This window comes from Marmota monax, unplaced genomic scaffold, assembly GCF_021218885.2.
Source record: "Marmota monax isolate L192 unplaced genomic scaffold, Marmota_monax_Labrador192_F-V1.1 WCK01_AAM20220418_F8-fsc00109, whole genome shotgun sequence".
NCBI classification, from domain to species: domain Eukaryota; kingdom Metazoa; phylum Chordata; class Mammalia; order Rodentia; family Sciuridae; genus Marmota; species Marmota monax.
Genome location: NW_026695229.1, coordinates 1,660,243 through 1,678,612, shown reverse-complemented (window position 1 = coordinate 1,678,612; position 18,370 = coordinate 1,660,243). Strand labels below are relative to the sequence as shown.

Genomic DNA, 18,370 nt, shown 5'->3' with positions numbered 1-18,370 from the left:
CATTGTTGAAAAGATTGTTCTTTCCATAATGAATTGTCTTGGTGACCTTGTAGAAAATTGATTTGTCATAATGTGTGGGATTATTACTGGACTCTCAATTCTATTTCATTGATTTATAGGTGTAGCCTTATGCCAGTACCACACTGTGTTGATTACTGTAGCTTTGTTGTAATTTGGGAAATTGGTACCTGTAAGTTCTACAACTTTATTCCTCTTTTTCAAGGTTGTTTTGGGGTATTTTGGGTCCCTGGTATTTCCATATTAATTTTAGCATGAGTTTATCAATTTATTGCAGAGGGCTAGCTGTGATTTTAAATTTGTGGGTTATTTTAGGTAATATTGACATCTTAATAACACTAAGTGTTCCAATTCATGAACATAGGCTATTTTTCCATTTATTTAGGTCTTATTTAAAATTTTTTAACATTTTTTATTTTTTGGAAGTGGTTGGAAACAATACCTTTATTTTATTTATTTATTTTTATGTGATGCTGAGGATTGAACCCAGGGCCTTGCATGTGCTAGACTAGTGTTCTACCGCTGAGCCACAATCCCATTCCTTTATTTAATTTCTCTTTACAATGTTTTACAGTTTACAAAGTATAGGTTTTGCCATTTTTAATTAAATTTATAACCAATAATTTAATTTTTTATTGTATTATAATAAAGTTATTTTTTAATTTACTTTTTGGATTGTTAATGTATATAAATACAATTTATTTTATGTATTGATTTTGTATTCTGCAACTTTGCTGAATTAGTTTATTATTTCTAACAGTTTTATTTGGTGTGGATCCTTTAGCATTTTCTACAAATAAAATCATGATATTTGTGAATGGAGATAGTTTTACACTTCCCTTTCCAATTTGGATGACTTTTATTTCTTTTCTTGCCTAATTGCTCTGGATAGAACTTCCAGTACTATGTTTAATAGAAGTGGTGAAAACAGACATCCTTATCTTTTCTTGATTTTAGGGGAAAATTCACTACTGAGTATGATGTTAACTCTGGGGTTTTCATCATGTTGAGGACTTTCTATTCTTTCCTTAATTTGTTGTCATTTTATTTTTTTATAAGGAAAAATCATTTGATTTTTATCAGATGCTTTTTATGCATCAATTGAGATGATCATGTGTTTTTTTTCCCCTTCATTCTATTAATGTGCTGCATTATGTTGAATTACCTTCTTATTTGTTTTTTTTTTTTTTTTTGGTGCTGGGGATTGAACTCAGGGGCACTCAACCACTAAGCCACATCCCCAGCCCTATTTTGTGTTTTCATTTAGAGACAGGGTCTCATTGAGTTGCTTAGCACCTGATGAGCTGAGGCTGGCTTAGAACTCGTGATCCTGGCAATTTGCAGATCTTTTAAAAGAACCAGTCTTTCCTTTTGTTGATTTCATTTATTATTTTTCTGTTTTGTACTTCATTAATTTCTCCTCTGATCTTATTTCCCCCCCTTTGTTCTGTTCTCTTTAGACTTAGTTTGTTCTTTCTCCTGTGTGGTAAGGTAAAAGGTCAGATAATTGATTTGAGGTCTTTTAAAAAAAATGTAGATGTTTGCTGCTGCATTTTCTCCTCTAAATATTTCTTTAGCTGAATCCTTCTAAGTTTTTGTATATTGTGTCTTAATTTTTATTCATATCAAAGTATTACCTAGTTCCTGTTATGAAGTCTTCTTTGATCTATTGGTTATTTAGGAATGTGTATTTATTTTCTACATTTTTGCGAATTTCCCCAACTTCTTTCTGTTTGTGATTTCTGATTTTAATTCTGTTGTGGTCAGAGGCATTATATGATTTCAATATTTTAAAATTTATTAGATATTTTTAAAAGAAGTTTCACATCATTTTTGTTTTTCTGTTCTAGTTTTACTGCAGAGAGATTAATTAGGTCTTTAACCTGTGTTTCATAAGGGCCCAGTCTTTACCAGTGCTGTTTTTCTGCCTCATTTGCATTCAAATTTCTATCAGTTGCCACTCTCTTTCAGTCTGAAGAAATTCCTTTGGTATTTTTTTTAATTGGGTGCTGGGGATTGAACCCAGGACTTCATGCATATTAGGCAAGCAGTCTATACTGGACTATAACTTCCTTTAGCATTTCTTGTAACATTAGTCTGTTATTGATGCTATTGCTTTGTTTTTCTGAGAATATCTTTATTTAATTTTAATTTTTGGAAAGATATTTAGCTGAATATAATTTTTTTTATTGGTTGTTCAAAACATTACAAAGCTCTTGACATATCATATTTCATACATTTGATTCAGGTGGGTTTTGAACTCCCAATTTTAACCCAAATACAGATTGCAGAATCACGTCGGTTACACATCTACATTTTTACATAATGCCCTATTAGTAACTGTTGTATTCTGCTACCTTTCCTATCCTCTACCATCCCCCCTCCCTCCCCTCCCATCTTCTCTCTCTACCCCATCCACTGTAATTCATATCTCTCCTTGTTTATTTTCCCATTCCCCTCACAACCTCTTATATGTAATTTTGTATAACAATGAGGGTCTCCCTCCATTACCATGCAATTTCCCTTTTCTCTCCCTTTCCATCCCACCTCATGTATCTGTTTAATGTTAATCTTTTCTTCCTGCTCTTCCTCCCTGCTCTGTTCTTATTTGCTCTCATTATATCAAAGAAGACATTTGGTATTTGTTTTTTAGGGATTGGCTAGCTTCACTAAGCATAATCTGCTCTAGTGCCATCCATTTCCCTGCAAATTCTATGATTTTGTCATTTTTTAGTGCTGCGTAATACTCCATGGTGTATAAATGCCACATTTTTTTTATCCATTCATCTATTGAAGGGCATCTGGGTTGGTTCCACAGTCTAGCAATTGTGAATTGTGCTGCTATGAACATCGATGTAGCAGTATCCCTGTAGTACGCTCTTTTAAGGTCTTCAGGGAAAAGTCCAAGAAGGGCAATAGCTGGGTCAAATGGTGGTTCCATTCCCAGCTTTCCCAGGAGTCTCCATACTGTTTTCCAGATTGGCCGCACCAGTTTGCAGTCCCACCAGCAATGTACAAGAGTACCCTTTTCCCCACATCCTCTCCAGCACTTGTTGTTGTTTGACTTCATAATGGCTGCCAATCTTACTGGAGTGAGATGATATCTTAGGGTGGTTTTGATTTGCATTTCTCTGACTGCTAGAGATGGTGAGCATTTTTTCATGTACTTGTTGATTGATTGTATGTCCTCCTCTGAGAAGTGTCTGTTCAGGTCTTTGGCCCATTTGTTGATTGGGTTATTTGTTTTCTTATTGTTTAATTTTTTGAGTTCTTTGTATACTCTGGATATTAGGGCTCTATCTGAAGTGTGAGGAGTAAAAATTTGTTCCCATGATGTAGGCTCCCTATTTACCTCTCTTATTGTTTCTCTTGCTGAGAGAAAACTTTTCAGTTTAAGTAAGTCCCATTTGTTGATTTTTGTTATCAACTTTTGTGCTATGGGTGTCCTATTAAGGAATTTGGAGCCTGACCCCACAATATGTAGATCGGAGCCAACTTTTTCTTCTATCAGACGCAGAGTCTCTGATTTGATATCTAGCTCCTTGATCCACTTTGAGTTAACTTTTGTGCATGGCGAGAGGAGGGGATTCAGTTTCATTTTGTTGCATATGGATTTCCAGTTTTCCCAGCACCATTTGTTGAAGATGCTATCCTCCCTCCATTGCATGCTTTTAGCTCCTTTATCAAATATAAGATAGCTGTAGCTTTGTGGATTAGTCTCTGTGTCCTCTATTCTGTACCATTGGTCCACCCTCCTGTTTTGGTACCAGTACCATGCTGTTTTTGTTACTATTGCTCTGTAATATAGTTTTAAGTCCGGTATCGCTATACTGCCTGATTCGCACTTCCTGCTTAGAATTGCTTTTGCTATTCTGGGTCTTTTATTTTTCCATATGAATTTCATGATTGCTTTATCTATTTCTACAAGAAATGCCATTGGGATTTTGATTGGCATTGCATTAAACCTATAGAGAACTTTTGGTAATATCGCCATTTTGATGATGTTAGTTCTGCCTATCCATGAACAGGGTATATTTTTCCATCTTCTAAGATCTTCTTCTACTTCTCTTTTTAGGGTTTTGTAGTTTTCATTGTATAAGTCCTTCACCTCTTTTGTTAGGTTGATTCCCAAGTATTTTATTTTTTTTTGAGGATATTGTGAATGGAGTGTTTTTCCTCATTTCCGTTTCAGAACTTTTGTCACTGATATACAGAAATGCCTTTGATTTATGCGTGTTGATTTTATATCCTGCCACTTTGCTGAATTCATTTATTAGTTCTAGTAGTTTTTTTGTAGACCCTTTTGGGTCTTCTAGGTATAGAATCATGTCATCTGCAAATAGTGATAATTTAAGTTCTTCCTTTCCTATTTTTATGCCTTTAATTTCTTTTGTCTAATTGCTCTGGCCAGTGTTTCGAGAACTATATTGAATAGAAGTGGTGATAGAGGGCATCCCTGTCTTGTTCCAGATTTTAGGGGGAATGCCTTCAATTTTTCTCCATTGAGAATGATGCTAGCCTGCGGCTTAGCATATATAGCTTTTACTATGTCGAGGTAAGTTCCTGTTATTCCTAGTTTTTCTAATGTTTTGAACATAAAGGGATGCTGTACTTTGTCGAATGCTTTTTCTGCGTCTATTGAGATGATCATATGGTTCTTTTTTTTTTATTTTTTTATTTTTTATTTTTTTTAATTTTTTTTATTGGTTGTTCAAAACATTATAAAGCTCTTGACATATCATATTTCATACATTAGATTCAAGTTGGTTATGAACTCCCAATTTTACCCCAAATACAGATTGCAGAATCACATCGGTTACACATCCACATTTTTACATAATGCCCTATTAGTAACTGTTGTATTCTGCTACCTTTCCTATCCTCTACCATCCCCCCTCCCTCCCCTCCCATCTTCTCTCTCTACCCCATCCACTGTAATTCATATCTCTCCTTGTTTATTTTCCCATTCCCCTCACAACCTCTTATATGTAATTTTGTATAACAATGAGGGTCTCCCTCCATTACCATGCAATTTCCCTTTTCTCTCCCTTTCCATCCCACCTCATGTATCTGTTTAATGTTAATCTTTTCTTCCTGCTCTTCCTCCCTGCTCTGTTCTTATTTGCTCTCATTATATCAAAGAAGACATTTGGTATTTGTTTTTTAGGGATTGGCTAGCTTCACTAAGCATAATCTGCTCTAGTGCCATCCATTTCCCTGCAAATTCTATGATTTTGTCATTTTTTAGTGCTGCGTAATACTCCATGGTGTATAAATGCCACATTTTTTTTATCCATTCATCTATTGAAGGGCATCTGGGTTGGTTCCACAGTCTAGCGACTGTGAATTGTGCTGCTATGAACATCGATGTAGCAGTATCCCTGTAGTACGCTCTTTTAAGGTCTTCAGGGAAAAGTCCAAGAAGGGCAATAGCTGGGTCAAATGGTGGTTCCATTCCCAGATTTCCCAGGAGTCTCCATACTCTTTTCCAGATTGGCCGCACCAGTTTGCAGTCCCACCAGCAATGTACAAGAGTACCCTTTTCCCCACATCCTCTCCAGCACTTGTTGTTGTTTGACTTCATAATGGCTGCCAATCTTACTGGAGTGAGATGATATCTTAGGGTGGTTTTGATTTGCATTTCTCTGACTGCTAGTGATGGTGAGCATTTTTTCATGTACTTGTTGATTGATTGTATGTCCTCCTCTGAGAAGTGTCTGTTCAGGTCTTTGGCCCATTTGTTGATTGGGTTATTTGTTTTCTTATTGTTTAATTTTTTGAGTTCTTTGTATACTCTGGATATTAGGGCTCTATCTGAAGTGTGAGGAGTAAAAATTTGTTCCCATGATGTAGGCTCCCTATTTACCTCTTTTATTGTTTCTCTTGCTGAGAGAAAACTTTTCAGTTTAAGTAAGTCCCATTTGTTGATTTTTGTTATCAACTTTTGTGCTATGGGTGTCCTATTAAGGAATTTGGAGCCCGACCCTACAATATGTAGATCGGAGCCAACTTTTTCTTCTATCAGACGCAGAGTCTCTGATTTGATATCTAGCTCCTTGATCCACTTTGAGTTAACTTTTGTGCATGGCGAGAGGAGGGGATTCAGTTTCATTTTGTTGCATATGGATTTCCAGTTTTCCCAACACCATTTGTTGAAGATGCTATCCTCCCTCCATTGCATGCTTTTAGCTCCTTTATCAAATATAAGATAGTTGTAGCTTTGTGGATTAGTCTCTGTGTCCTCTATTCTGTACCATTGGTCCACCCTCCTGTTTTGGTACCAGTACCATGCTGTTTTTGTTACTATTGCTCTGTAATATAGTTTTAAGTCTGGTATCGCTATACCGCCTGATTCGCACTTCCTGCTTAGAATTGCTTTTGCTATTCTGGGTCTTTTATTTTTCCATATGAATTTCATGATTGCTTTATCTATTTCTACAAGAAATGCCATTGGGATTTTGATTGGCATTGCATTAAACCTATAGAGAACTTTTGGTAATATCGCCATTTTGATGATGTTAGTTCTGCCTATCCATGAACAGGGTATATTTTTCCATCTTCTAAGATCTTCTTCTACTTCTCTTTTTAGGGTTTTGTAGTTTTCATTGTATAAGTCCTTCACCTCTTTTGTTAGGTTGATTCCCAAGTATTTTATTTTTTTTGAGGATATTGTGAATGGAGTGTTTTTCCTCATTTCCGTTTCAGAACTTTTGTCACTGATATACAGAAATGCCTTTGATTTATGCGTGTTGATTTTATATCCTGCCACTTTGCTGAATTCATTTATTAGTTCTAGTAGTTTTTTTGTAGACCCTTTTGGGTCTTCTAGGTATAGAATCATGTCATCTGCAAATAGTGATAATTTAAGTTCTTCCTTTCCTATTTTTATGCCTTTAATTTCTTTCGTCTAATTGCTCTGGCCAGTGTTTCGAGAACTATATTGAATAGAAGTGGTGATAGAGGGCATCCCTGTCTTGTTCCAGATTTTAGGGGGAATGCCTTCAATTTTTCTCCATTGAGAATGATGCTAGCCTGAGGCTTAGCATATATAGCTTTTACTATGTCGAGGTAAGTTCCTGTTATTCCTAGTTTTTCTAATGTTTTGAACATAAAGGGATGCTGTACTTTGTCGAATGCTTTTTCTGCGTCTATTGAGATGATCATATGGTTCTTATCTTTAAGTCTATTGATGTGGTGAATAACATTTATTGATTTCCGTATATTGAACCATCCTTGCATCCCAGGGATGAATCCTACTTGATCATGGTGCACAATTTTTTTGATGTGCCTTTGTATCTGATTCGCCAGAATTTTATTGAGGATTTTTGCATCTAGGTTCATCAGAGATATTGGTCTGTAGTTTTCTTTCTTTGAGGTGTCTTTGTCTGGTTTCGGAATCAGGGTGATGTTGGCCTCATAGAATGAATTTGGCAGAGCTCCCTCTTTTTCTATTTCCTGAAATAGCTTGAAAAGTATTGGTATTAATTCTTCCTTAAAGGTTTTGTAAAACTCCGCTGTATACCCATCCGGTCCTGGGCTTTTCTTGGTTGGAAGTCTTTTGATTGCTTCTTCTATTTCATCTATTGATATTGGTCTATTTAAGTTGTGAGTATCCTCCTGATTCAGTCTGGGCAAATCATATGACTTAAGGAATTTATCGATGTCTTCACTATCTTCTATTTTATTGGAATATAGGTTTTCAAAATAATTTCTAATTGTCTTCTGTATTTCTGTAGCGTCTGTTGTGATATTGCCTTTTTCATCCCGTATGTTAGTAATTTGAGTTCTCTCTCTTCTTCTCTTCGTTAGCATGGCTAAGGGTCTGTCGATCTTATTTATTTTTTCAAAGAACCAACTTTTAGTTTTGTTAATTTTTTCAATAGTTTCTTTTGTTTCAATTTTGTTGATTTCCGCTCTGATTTTAATTATTTCTTGCCTTCTGCTACATTTGCTGTTGTTTTGCTCTTCCTTTTCTAGGGCTTTGAGATGAAGTGTGAGCTCTTTTATTTGTTGGTTTTTCCTTTTTTTGAGGAATGACCTCCAGGTGATGAATTTCCCTCTTAAAACTGCTTTCATTGTGTCCCATAGATTCCGATATGTTGTGTCTGTATTTTCATTTGTCTCTAAGAATTTTTTGATTTCCTCCTTTATGTCTTCTGTAACCCATTGATCATTCAGTAACATATTGTTCATTTTCCATGTGATGTAGGATTTTTCCTTCCTTCTTTTATCATTGATTTCCAGTTTCATTCCATTATGATCAGATAAAATGCATGGGATTATCTCCACCCCTGTATATTTACTGAGGGTTGCCCTATGGTGTAATATATGGTCTATTTTTGAGAAGGATCCATGTGCTGCTGAGAAAAAAGTATATCCACTTGATGATGGTTGATATATTCTATATATGTCAGTTAAGTCTAGGTTGTTGATTGTGATATTGAGTTCTATAGTTTCTTTATTCAACTTTTGTTTGGAGGATCTGTCAAATGGTGAGAGAGGTGTGTTGAAGTCACCCATAATTATTGTGTTGTGGTCTATTTGATTCTTGAACTTGAGGAGAATTTGTTTTATGAACGTCGCAGCACCATTATTTGGTGCATAAATATTGATAATTGTTATGTCTTGTTGGTGAATGGTTCCTTTTAACAGTATATAATGTCCTTCCTTATCCCTTTTGATTAACTTAGTCTTGAAGTCGATTTTATTCGATATGAGGATGGCCACCCCTGCTTGCTTACGAGGACCGTGTGCGTGGTATATTTTTTCCCAACCTTTCACCTTCAGCCTGTGTATGTCTTTTGCAATCAGATGTGTCTCCTGGAGGCAGCATATTGTTGGATTTGTTTTTTTAATCCATGTTACCAGCCTATGTCGCTTTATTGGAGAGTTTAAGCCATTAACGTTTAGAGTTACTATTGGTATATGGTTTGTACTTCCAGCCATGTTTGATTATTTATCTTCTTTTTTTTAAATTTAATTTAGTTTGTTTCTCCATGGTTAGCTTTCCCCCCGCCCTCTGTTTTTATAGAGGCACTTCCCACTGATGGTTTTGGTTATTGTTTTTCGTTTCTTCCTCGTGTAGTGTTTTGCTCAAGATGCTTTGCAATGCTGGTTTTCTGGCTGCAAATTCTTTCAGCTTTTGTTTGTCATGAAAGATTTTTATTTCGTTGTCATACCTGAAGCTTAATTTTTCTGGATACAGGATTCTTGGTTGGCATCCATTGTCTTTCAGTGTTTGAAATGCGTTGTTCCAGGATCTTCTCGCTTTCAGCATCTGTGATGAAAAATCCATTGTTAACCTTATTGGTTTACCCCTGAATGTAATCTGCCTCCTTTCTCTTGTAGCTTTTAATATTTTCTCTTTGTTCTGTATATTGGATATCTTCATAACAATGTGTCTTGGCGTTGGTCTACTGTGATTTTGTGTGCTCGGTGTCCTGTATGCATCTAAAATTTGTATATCCGTTCCCTTTTTTATTTCTGGAAAGTTTTCTGTAATTATTTCATTCAGCAGGCTACTCATTCCCTTGGTTTGAATCTCTGTACCTTCTTCTATCCCGATGACTCGTAGGTTTGGTTTTTTTATGTTGTCCCATATCTCTTGGATGTTTCTCTCATGATTTTTAACCAGCCTTTCTGAGTTGGCTAGGCTCTTTTCAAGATGATATACTTTGTCTTCATTATCTGACATTCTGGCTTCTACTTGCTCCACTCTGTTAGTGATACTCTCAATTGAGTTTTTAATTTGGTTTATCGTTTCCTTCATTTCTAGAATTATTGTTTGATTTTTTTATAATCTCTATCTCCTGATAAAGATGCTTAACTTCTTCTTTTATCTGTTTATGTAATTGATTTTCAAAGTGTTCTTTCACTGTTTGGATTTGCTGTCTCGTATCCTCTTTAAGGTTCCATTCCATCTGTCTAAGGTGTTCCTTGAGTTCTTTATATGACCATTTTTCTGCTGACTCTAGGTCCTCCTGAATATTTAGGCTGTCCTTCATTGTTTGTACCCCTTTTCTTCCTTGCTTTTTTATGCTGCTCATGTTACTTCTTGTTCTGCTTGACTGCTGAGTTACTGTTTACTCTTATAAATTTATTTGATGCTTGGGAGGAAAGATATTAGAAGGGAAGGGAAGAAGTCACTAAAGAGAATGAGAGTAGGCAGGTAGAATTCAAGGAAGGGGGAATAAGAAAATTGAAAAGAAATGAAAAGACAAAAGAAACAAAAGCAAAACACACACAAAAAAGTTAGAAAATAAAGAAAGAAAGAAAAGAAAAAAAAATTTTTTTCACAAAAATAATAATGATAATAAAAATAATGAAAATTAAAATTGAAAAAATAATAATAATAAAAAAAATTTAAAAAATTAGAAACATTAAAAAAGTTAAAGAACAACAACAATAAAAAATTGAAAATGAAAGAAAAAAAAGAAAAAGAAAAAAATGATAATAATAATAATAATAAATGCAGTCATAGAGTTCGATTAATTTCTCTTCCAGTAGGTGGAGCTGTGCCCACTGGGTCAAGCTTCTCCTCTCACTAAGTGGGAACCAATCACTGTGTAGCAGCTCTTCCTCACAGACTGGGAGGGTCTCCAATCCTGAGTGCCTAGGGCCTTCTCTTGTGTTTCCTCAAGCCAGGCCGCGCTCACCTGTGACGCTCACCACAATGCTGGCTACACGCCAGGTCTGCTGCTCCTGGGAGCCCTGTTGCGCTGGTTTCAATGCAGTTATCTCCTCCGCCCGTGACCTCAGTTCTCTGCCAAGGTGGTATCACATGTAAATGGTGACCGTTCGTTCCCTTTGCCGGGTGACCAGTGCAACGGGTGGGTCCTGACTGTCTCTCCCAATCCCCGTTTCAATCCTGTGGCCACTGCCTATGAAGGCTCGGTTGGTTTTTACCTCTGAAAGTTCCTAAGGGCCAACCAGTTATTTCAGCGGGATTGTTAGTGCTGAGTCACAAGAAGCAGGCGAACCGGAGCTTGGATGCAGCTGATCCAGGCTCGGTGTGTGTGTTCTGAGGGGCCCAGACTGTACACCCCAGATCCACGTCAGCTCAGCATTGCCTAGTGATCCTGGGCAAACAGCATTTATACAGTTTACAGCTCCCTATGCCCGCGCAGTTGAAGAGGTCAGAGACTTGATCTCTCCCCGCCCGCTGCCATGTTAGATCTCCTCAATGATATTCATGTTGCCCTTACAGCTTCCTGGCATAAGCAAGTTCTTGGGATTATACAAACTGCTGCTTCTGTTTCCAGTCCAGATTTCTAGAAATTAAACCCTGCCACCGTCGCCTCTTCCCCGGGGCCACGCTCAGGGGCGCCGCTCTCGTCCGCGACCGTAGCTGCGCCAATGAACCGGTGCCCAGCCCCCAGGGCCCAAGCGGCTGCCGCCGCGGCTCTCCGGCTCCTTCCTCTGAAGCACGGGTCCCCTCGCAGGGGCATGCAGAACGACCCCAGAGCAGACTCTGCCCGAGGGTGCAGCGGCGAACAGGCGACCCAGGCGCTCAAGGCTGCGGTCCAGCCTTTGGAGAACAGGGCTAGGCACGCAGCCCAGCTCCAACCTCTAGGTGCGGCTGCCGGACAGTGTAGCCATAGCCATCAAGACACCCGGCAGAAAGCAAATGGCGGCTCCCGCGGAGTGGAATTTCAGCACAGAAACCGCAGCCCAGCCCAACGATCCCAATCCACAAACTCTCCCTGTATAAAAAATATTCAAAAAAAAAAAAAAAGGGGCAGGGCGCACTGAGCTTTCTTTGCCTACTGAGCTTTCTTTGGGTACTTACAATCAATTGCTGATTACACATTCACCTTTTCTGCCCGGAGCGAAGCGAAAGAGGAAGCAGATGGGAGCAAAGCGCCCGCGGCTTTGGGCGGCAAAGCGTCCGGGAGCCAAGCGTCTCTTTTTTGATCTCTTTGTTCTTCCTGCTGCTTGGCAAAGTGGTCCGCTACAGATTAATGGTGGAAGGGGTTCTTACACGCTGTGCGAAATCTCGATTAAAGCCGCTGCTCTGAGCACCCTGCTCAGCACTTCAGCAACCCCCGTGTGCAGCGGCCATCTTCCCCCCCAAAGTATCTTCTATGTCTGAATATAATTTTTTTGAAAATTTTTATTGGTTCTTTTTAGTTGTATACAATAATAGAATCCATTTTGACATAATTATACACACATGGAACATATCTTATTCTAATTCAGATCTGATTACCTCTCCTTCCTATCTCTTTCCCTTCCCCCTGCTCCCTTCTCTTTATTGATTTTTCTTCCATTTACCCATATTTATTATTATTATTTCTTTTAAAAGATTTGTTCTTTTTAGATATACATGACAATAGAGTGTATTTTAACATTATACATACATGGAGTATAACTTATTCTAATTAGGATCCCTGAATATAAAATTCTTGATTGACAGTTTTTTTAAAGCACAATATGTCACCCCACTGCTTCTGGCCTCCATGGTTTCTTCTAAGAAGCTAGCTGTCAATCATGTTGGGGCTCCCTTGAATGAATCTTTTTTCCTGTTCTCAAGATATTTTTATGTCTTTCAAAATTTTTACTATTTATGCTTCTTACTTTGCTATTTATACTTCACTATTCTTACTTTGCTATTTATACTTCTTGGGCTTTGCAGAGAGTTAGTTGACAGTCTAATGAATTTACAATTTTGCTCCAAGTTTTGCCAAAGACTAGAACCTTGGAAAGTTCCCTCTTCAGTCTCTCTGAAGGGGTGCAGCCTTGGGCATATGAACAGTCTGACAGATTATCTGGAATGAATGGCATTTTAAAAAACTGCCAGGCTTCCTTGGATTCTGCCTTGGAGCAGTGTGGCTTATAGGTCAGCTAGTGCTTAGTTAGAAGTTGTGCTTATGCCCCATGAGTTAGTAAGGCCCTACCTTCAGCCAGTGGATCTGAGTATAACTTGGGGAGTGCTTTCCTGTCTTCCTCACATCTTGCCTTGCTGGGTCCTGCACAGTGCAGCTCATGCAGTGCACACCTCTTAGGACCTGTGGGGATGAGTGGTGTTCCAGGAGGGTTCTTTCCTGGTTCTTTCTGTTAAACTTCCACTTGGTCTACCATTTCGTTTGTTGTTTTTGTATAGTGGATCCACCAGCCTCTCTTAATGCCTTATTACTAAAACTCCCTTGTTTTTTGACAATGACCTTAGGCATATGCAGGTGCTATGTTCCAAATATAGTTAGTCCTCTTTGCCAGAGATGTGGAGATAATCTGTCTGTCCTTAACCTCTGGGCAAGACCTTGGTGCCACCATACTGAACTTGGGGTTGAGACAGTAACCTGTTTCTATCAGAGTGACATCTCTGTTCTATGAGAAGGTACTGGATTGTAGTTCCTGGTCTCCTTGGCTTGCTTCTCCCATTGAGGACCCTGTGCCCTACCTGTGAGCTGGTAGTATTATTGGCTTGCCATGCCTGGAGCAGAGCCTCCACTGGATAGGAAGGGAGTACCTGTCATCCTGGCCTCATCTGCCATAATAAAGAGACCTCCTATGACATGGAGCTCAGGGGAATATGCATTTGCCCCTTTTAGGGTGAAACTGTAGCCCTAGACTTGGAGCTGGAATAGAGAGGATCCTCTTCCACCATATTTGTACCCACTTGGAGCAGAGCCTTTATAACTAGAACTAGGAATCGGTGGGAGCAGGTTGTGGCTTAAATCACAGGCTCACTGTTCTGAGATGTAAAGGTTTTCCTAAATAATGTTCTCTGTTTGATATATGCCACATATGGGAAGGCTGCACCTGCTGGTGACACTTTCTATTGAGGCAATACTTAGTTGTGAGCTACCCGTCTTTCTTGGAAGGTGGGTTGTGATTTTTTTTTTGAGAGCGAGAGAGAGAGAGACAGAGAGAATTTTTAATATTTATTTTTTAGTTTTCGGTGGACACAACATCTTTATTTTATTTTTATGTGGTGCTGAGGATCGAACCCAGCACCCCGTGCATGCCAGGCGAGCGCGCTACCGCTTGAGCCACATCCCCAGCCCCAGGTTGTGATTTCATGAGGACTTCAGTCATGGTTCCTCCCTCTAGAAAGGGCCTGAATTTGCTTCTGCTGGATCCTGTCCATGATTAGGTTAAGCTGACGTGTAAGTTGGGTTTTCCCTGGGTAGATCCAGGTCATGTGAATGTGGGCTGTGAATCCACAAGAAGGTTGGCCTGTGTTGTGGCTTCTCAGAGGGGGTTCCCCCTTTTCTGCCCATGCCTAGGTACTACTCCTCCAAGTTGCTGAAGGTGAAGTTATTTCTAGCTCATTTCCTGCTGGATGTCAGTTACTGGGGGCCTTCCATTACACCTCCATCTCGGCTTCATCTGTCCCATTTTCTAGATTGGGCAGACACATTCAGGGCAAAAACAATTCCATGGCTCCATCCAGTCTTTGGCTTGACAATTCTTCCCATCTCATCATTTTGATGATTTTATGAGTATACTATTTATATTTTATCCAGGGCTTTTGGTTGTTTTCAGCAGGAAGTGGGTCTAGAGATCTGCCATATACCTGGACATAAGGATACGTTGAGGCTTGGATAGGCTTTAAACAATTCCATACTGCTGCTGTAGATGGCATCCAGCAGAAGTTGTGGATCATGGCCAGGTCTCAGGGTCATCCAGGCTGCCTGTAACAAGTGTAGGATTTTGGTTGTATGATGTGGCCTCTTTGATCTTGTTTTTATGGAAAGAAAGACACACACTTTGAGGTGACTGTGTGACACCAGCTGGGTCATAGTCCTGTGACTTCAGTGTGGACCTCACTGACCACTGGTGGGTGGGGGAAAGTCATTCTCTATCGGGTCCTGCCAGTGAAATGTGGGGAGGAAAAAAGGGGCAGGACTGACTGTCCAGGGTACTGATTTCTCTGCTGGGCATCAGTTACTTTGTCCACAGTTCACTTTGCTTTGACCACTAGGATCCTGGGCTCCTTTTTAAAAAATATGTTTTTAATTTTTTAGTTATAGATGGACACAGTATCTTTATTTTGTTTATTTATTTTTATGTAGTGCTGAGGATTGAACCCAGTGCCTCACATGTGCAAGGCAAGTGCTCTGCCACTGAGCCACACCCCAGCCCTGGGCTCCTTTTATTTACTGAGTAAACACTGCCAGGAATCTCCCAGGGCCACACTTGAGCTGAGGATAGAGGAGAAACACACCATGTGCACATGCACACACACACACACAGACACACATACACACACAGACACAACAGACATGCACACAGGTACACACTCAGGCACACACACACAGACATGTAGTTACAGAGACACATATAGACATGCAAAGACATACAGACATATGCATAGATACACACAGAGACACATGGACACATAGAGACACATATACAAATGCACACGGGCTCAGACACACAGACACATAGACACAAACACATGGACACACAGATACATACAGATACAAAAAAGGGACAGGACTGACTGTCCAGGGCACTGATTTCTCTGCTAGGCATCAGTTACTTTGCCTACAGACTATGCAGACACACACATACATAGACATACAAACACAGATACATAGACACACATAGACACACAGACACAAACACACAGATATGTAGACATAAACATACAAACACACAGATACACACAGACTCACAAACCAGGCACACAGACATACACAGATACACAAACACACAGATATGTAGACACGGACATACAAACATACAGACACATAGATACAGACAGACTCACAAACTAGACATACAGACAAACACACAGACACATAGACAATCAGACACACAAACACATAAACACAGACACAGACACACAAACACACAAACACAAAGACACACAGACACACAAACACAGATGATAGACATGCATACAGACACATGGACACATACATACACAAAAATACACAGACTTAGATACATATAGACACACAGATATGCAGAACACATGGAACACAGATGCACACACAGACACACAGACACTCAGTGATACAGACATACAGACATAGACATACTCACATACCCAAACATATAGACACACAGATACACAGAGATACATCCAGACACATAGACACAGACACATGAGGCAGAGCCACGACAACAGTAAAATCCAGCTCCTGGAGGAGTGTGAGGTCAGGGTGAGGTGAGGGGTTGCAGGGTGGCCTTCCTTCTGGAGAGAAGGGGTGTAGGGATGTCGTGGGCTATTACATGAGCTGAGCCTGCAGATGTGCTGGTGGGACAGGTGAACATGGGGATGATGGGCATTTAGATACAAGAAAACATAGAGGGCCAAGATGCTGTGTGTTCTGGAAGAGAGAGGATGCTGAGCCCTAAGCCAATAGGCTGTGCTGGGGGAATGCAGCCAGTCTCTGTCCCACTGTCTGCCTGCAGGTGGCAGGGGCCCACAGCTGAGCCAGGTCTGTGTGCATACCCTCCTGCCCCACCTTGTGGTTCCCTGGGGTCTTGGGATGTGGTGGGTGTTAGGGAAGCTCCCATGGACAGAAAGGGCATTCCCACACAGGCCCTCTGGTATATCCACTGGTACCTGTCTGCCTGTTCTATTTCACTCATGATGACCCCTGTGCAATCTTCCTCTTGTGGGTGGAGGTGAGGTGAGCACTCCAGTTCCCTCAAGTCTGTGAGCCCAACACCTCAACCCTATCTGTGGTCCCAAGCCTTTGTACTAGAACTTAGGGGGCCCCAGAACCTTCCCTGGCATGAAAATGGGGAGGGCTGTGGCCTCTTTTGTGGTGGCTGGGGGTACTGTGGTCTGATGGAGTAGGTTGCTGTACAGAATATGATTTGGTCTGTATCCCCCATTTCCATATCAAGGTGATTTATCAAACACCTTTTTGGTGCCCAGTTGAGCTGCAAAAGAGAGAATACAGGATCTTGACACATTTGCCCTCTGGGAAAGCAACATTCATTCATTCCCCTGACAGGTTTTTGCTAAAGGAGGGGAAAGCAGTGAGAAATTTACAGAACACCAGTAACAAAGGCTTCATAAAGATGGGTCTTCTGTGGGCACAGGACTTAATTTAGCAAACTCAAGAGCCTCATGGTCCTGTTTCCCTCTTTAGAGATGGGGAAACTGAGGTAGAGCTCCTAACCAGTGAGGCTGTGTGAGGTAGATCTATCCCATTCCAGTCTGGAGTCTCTTTCCTGCTCCCTTCCACGGTCTCTCCTATAACCCAACACTGGTTGCCAGGACACAGACAGCAGCCCCCCCCCCCCCCCACACACACACACACTCCAGGGCACATACACACGGACTCTCCTTTGATTATATGATAATGTGCAAAGCAAGGGTTGGGTGAAGGTGAAGGAAGTTTAGGAGCTGGTAGGTCCTTCACCAGGAAATGGGATGACCATGATGTGGGATGGGTCCTGGGGGACAGGAAGTCCCTGCGTAGTGGAAGGGAGGATGTTCCTGAGGGGAAAGTGTGTGGGGTGAATTTGCAAGGTTGGAGGGGATGAGATGTTTTGTGGGAAGATGCTGGGAAGGCCAACTGGAAAATCCTGGGGCAAGGACTGCCTCAGACTCAGGTCTCCTTAAATCAGAGTGGGGCTTGTATAGGGCTGGGTGGTCCTTACCAGCTCAGAACTCTGCTCCTTCTATAGGCCATGGGGTGGTCCCCACATCTCAGATCCCTTCTCAGAACTGTTGCAACCACCACCCACCACCCCTGGGTTGGAGCTGGAGCCTCCTGGCCATTACTGATGTGCCTAGGACCCCTCCTCACCTCGGGAGGATTCTCACTGCTGCTTGCTCCCTGCATCATTGCAGTGATGAAGGGGCAGACTTGCCTCCTGGGTGGGTCTCCTTTTTGGGAGAGGGGAGGTCAGGGCAGAGAGAAGAGTTGCTTGCCTATGAGGGCACATCAGGAGGTGCTGCGAGAGGTTGTGCTTGCCGGAGTCCCTGGGGCACCCCTCATGTTAGCCTGTAGAATTCTCATGCTGTCCTCTTCCCAGGTGGGTGTGCCCGAGTGTGCGGCTGCAATGAGACCCGGATGCTGGAACGGCTGCCTCTGTGTGGGAAGGCCTTCGCAGACATGATGCAAAAGGTGGACGTCTGGAAGTGGTGCAACCTGTCTGAGTTCATAGTGTGAGTGCCCTGAGAGGTCAGGTACCCTGACCCACACTGCCCATGGCCCCACCCACACCCTGCCCTGGCCCCAGTCCCCCCCATGGCTCTGCCCTTTGCCCCACCCACAGCTCACGCACAAACCCACCTACACACTCCGTCCACTAGCTGCCCAGGGCCCTGCCCACCCACAGGCCTGGTTCGCAGATGCTCCCAGGGTCTTTCTGTCTGGCTTAGCCGCATAGGTTTGTGGGCAGTTGTCGTTGGCAGTATTTCTGGGCAGCAGTTCCA

General features: G+C 41.0%; 1 protein-coding gene across 2 annotated transcripts in view; it reads left to right on the top strand.

The window, feature by feature from the left end:
- Positions 1-18,370, top strand: part of Ramp3 (receptor activity modifying protein 3) — a 35,499-nt gene that overhangs the window by 11,001 nt on the left and 6,128 nt on the right. The window contains exons 1-2 of one of the 2 annotated variants that reach the window (XM_046437905.2): positions 17,453-17,541; positions 17,968-18,100. In XM_046437905.2, coding sequence (XP_046293861.1) covers positions 17,469-17,541; positions 17,968-18,100 — 206 coding nt within the window. In that variant the 5' untranslated portion in view covers positions 17,453-17,468. Of the gene's footprint in view, positions 1-17,452; positions 17,542-17,967; positions 18,101-18,370 lie in introns of those variants that run through there. The other variant, XM_046437906.2, reaches the window with a different exon arrangement.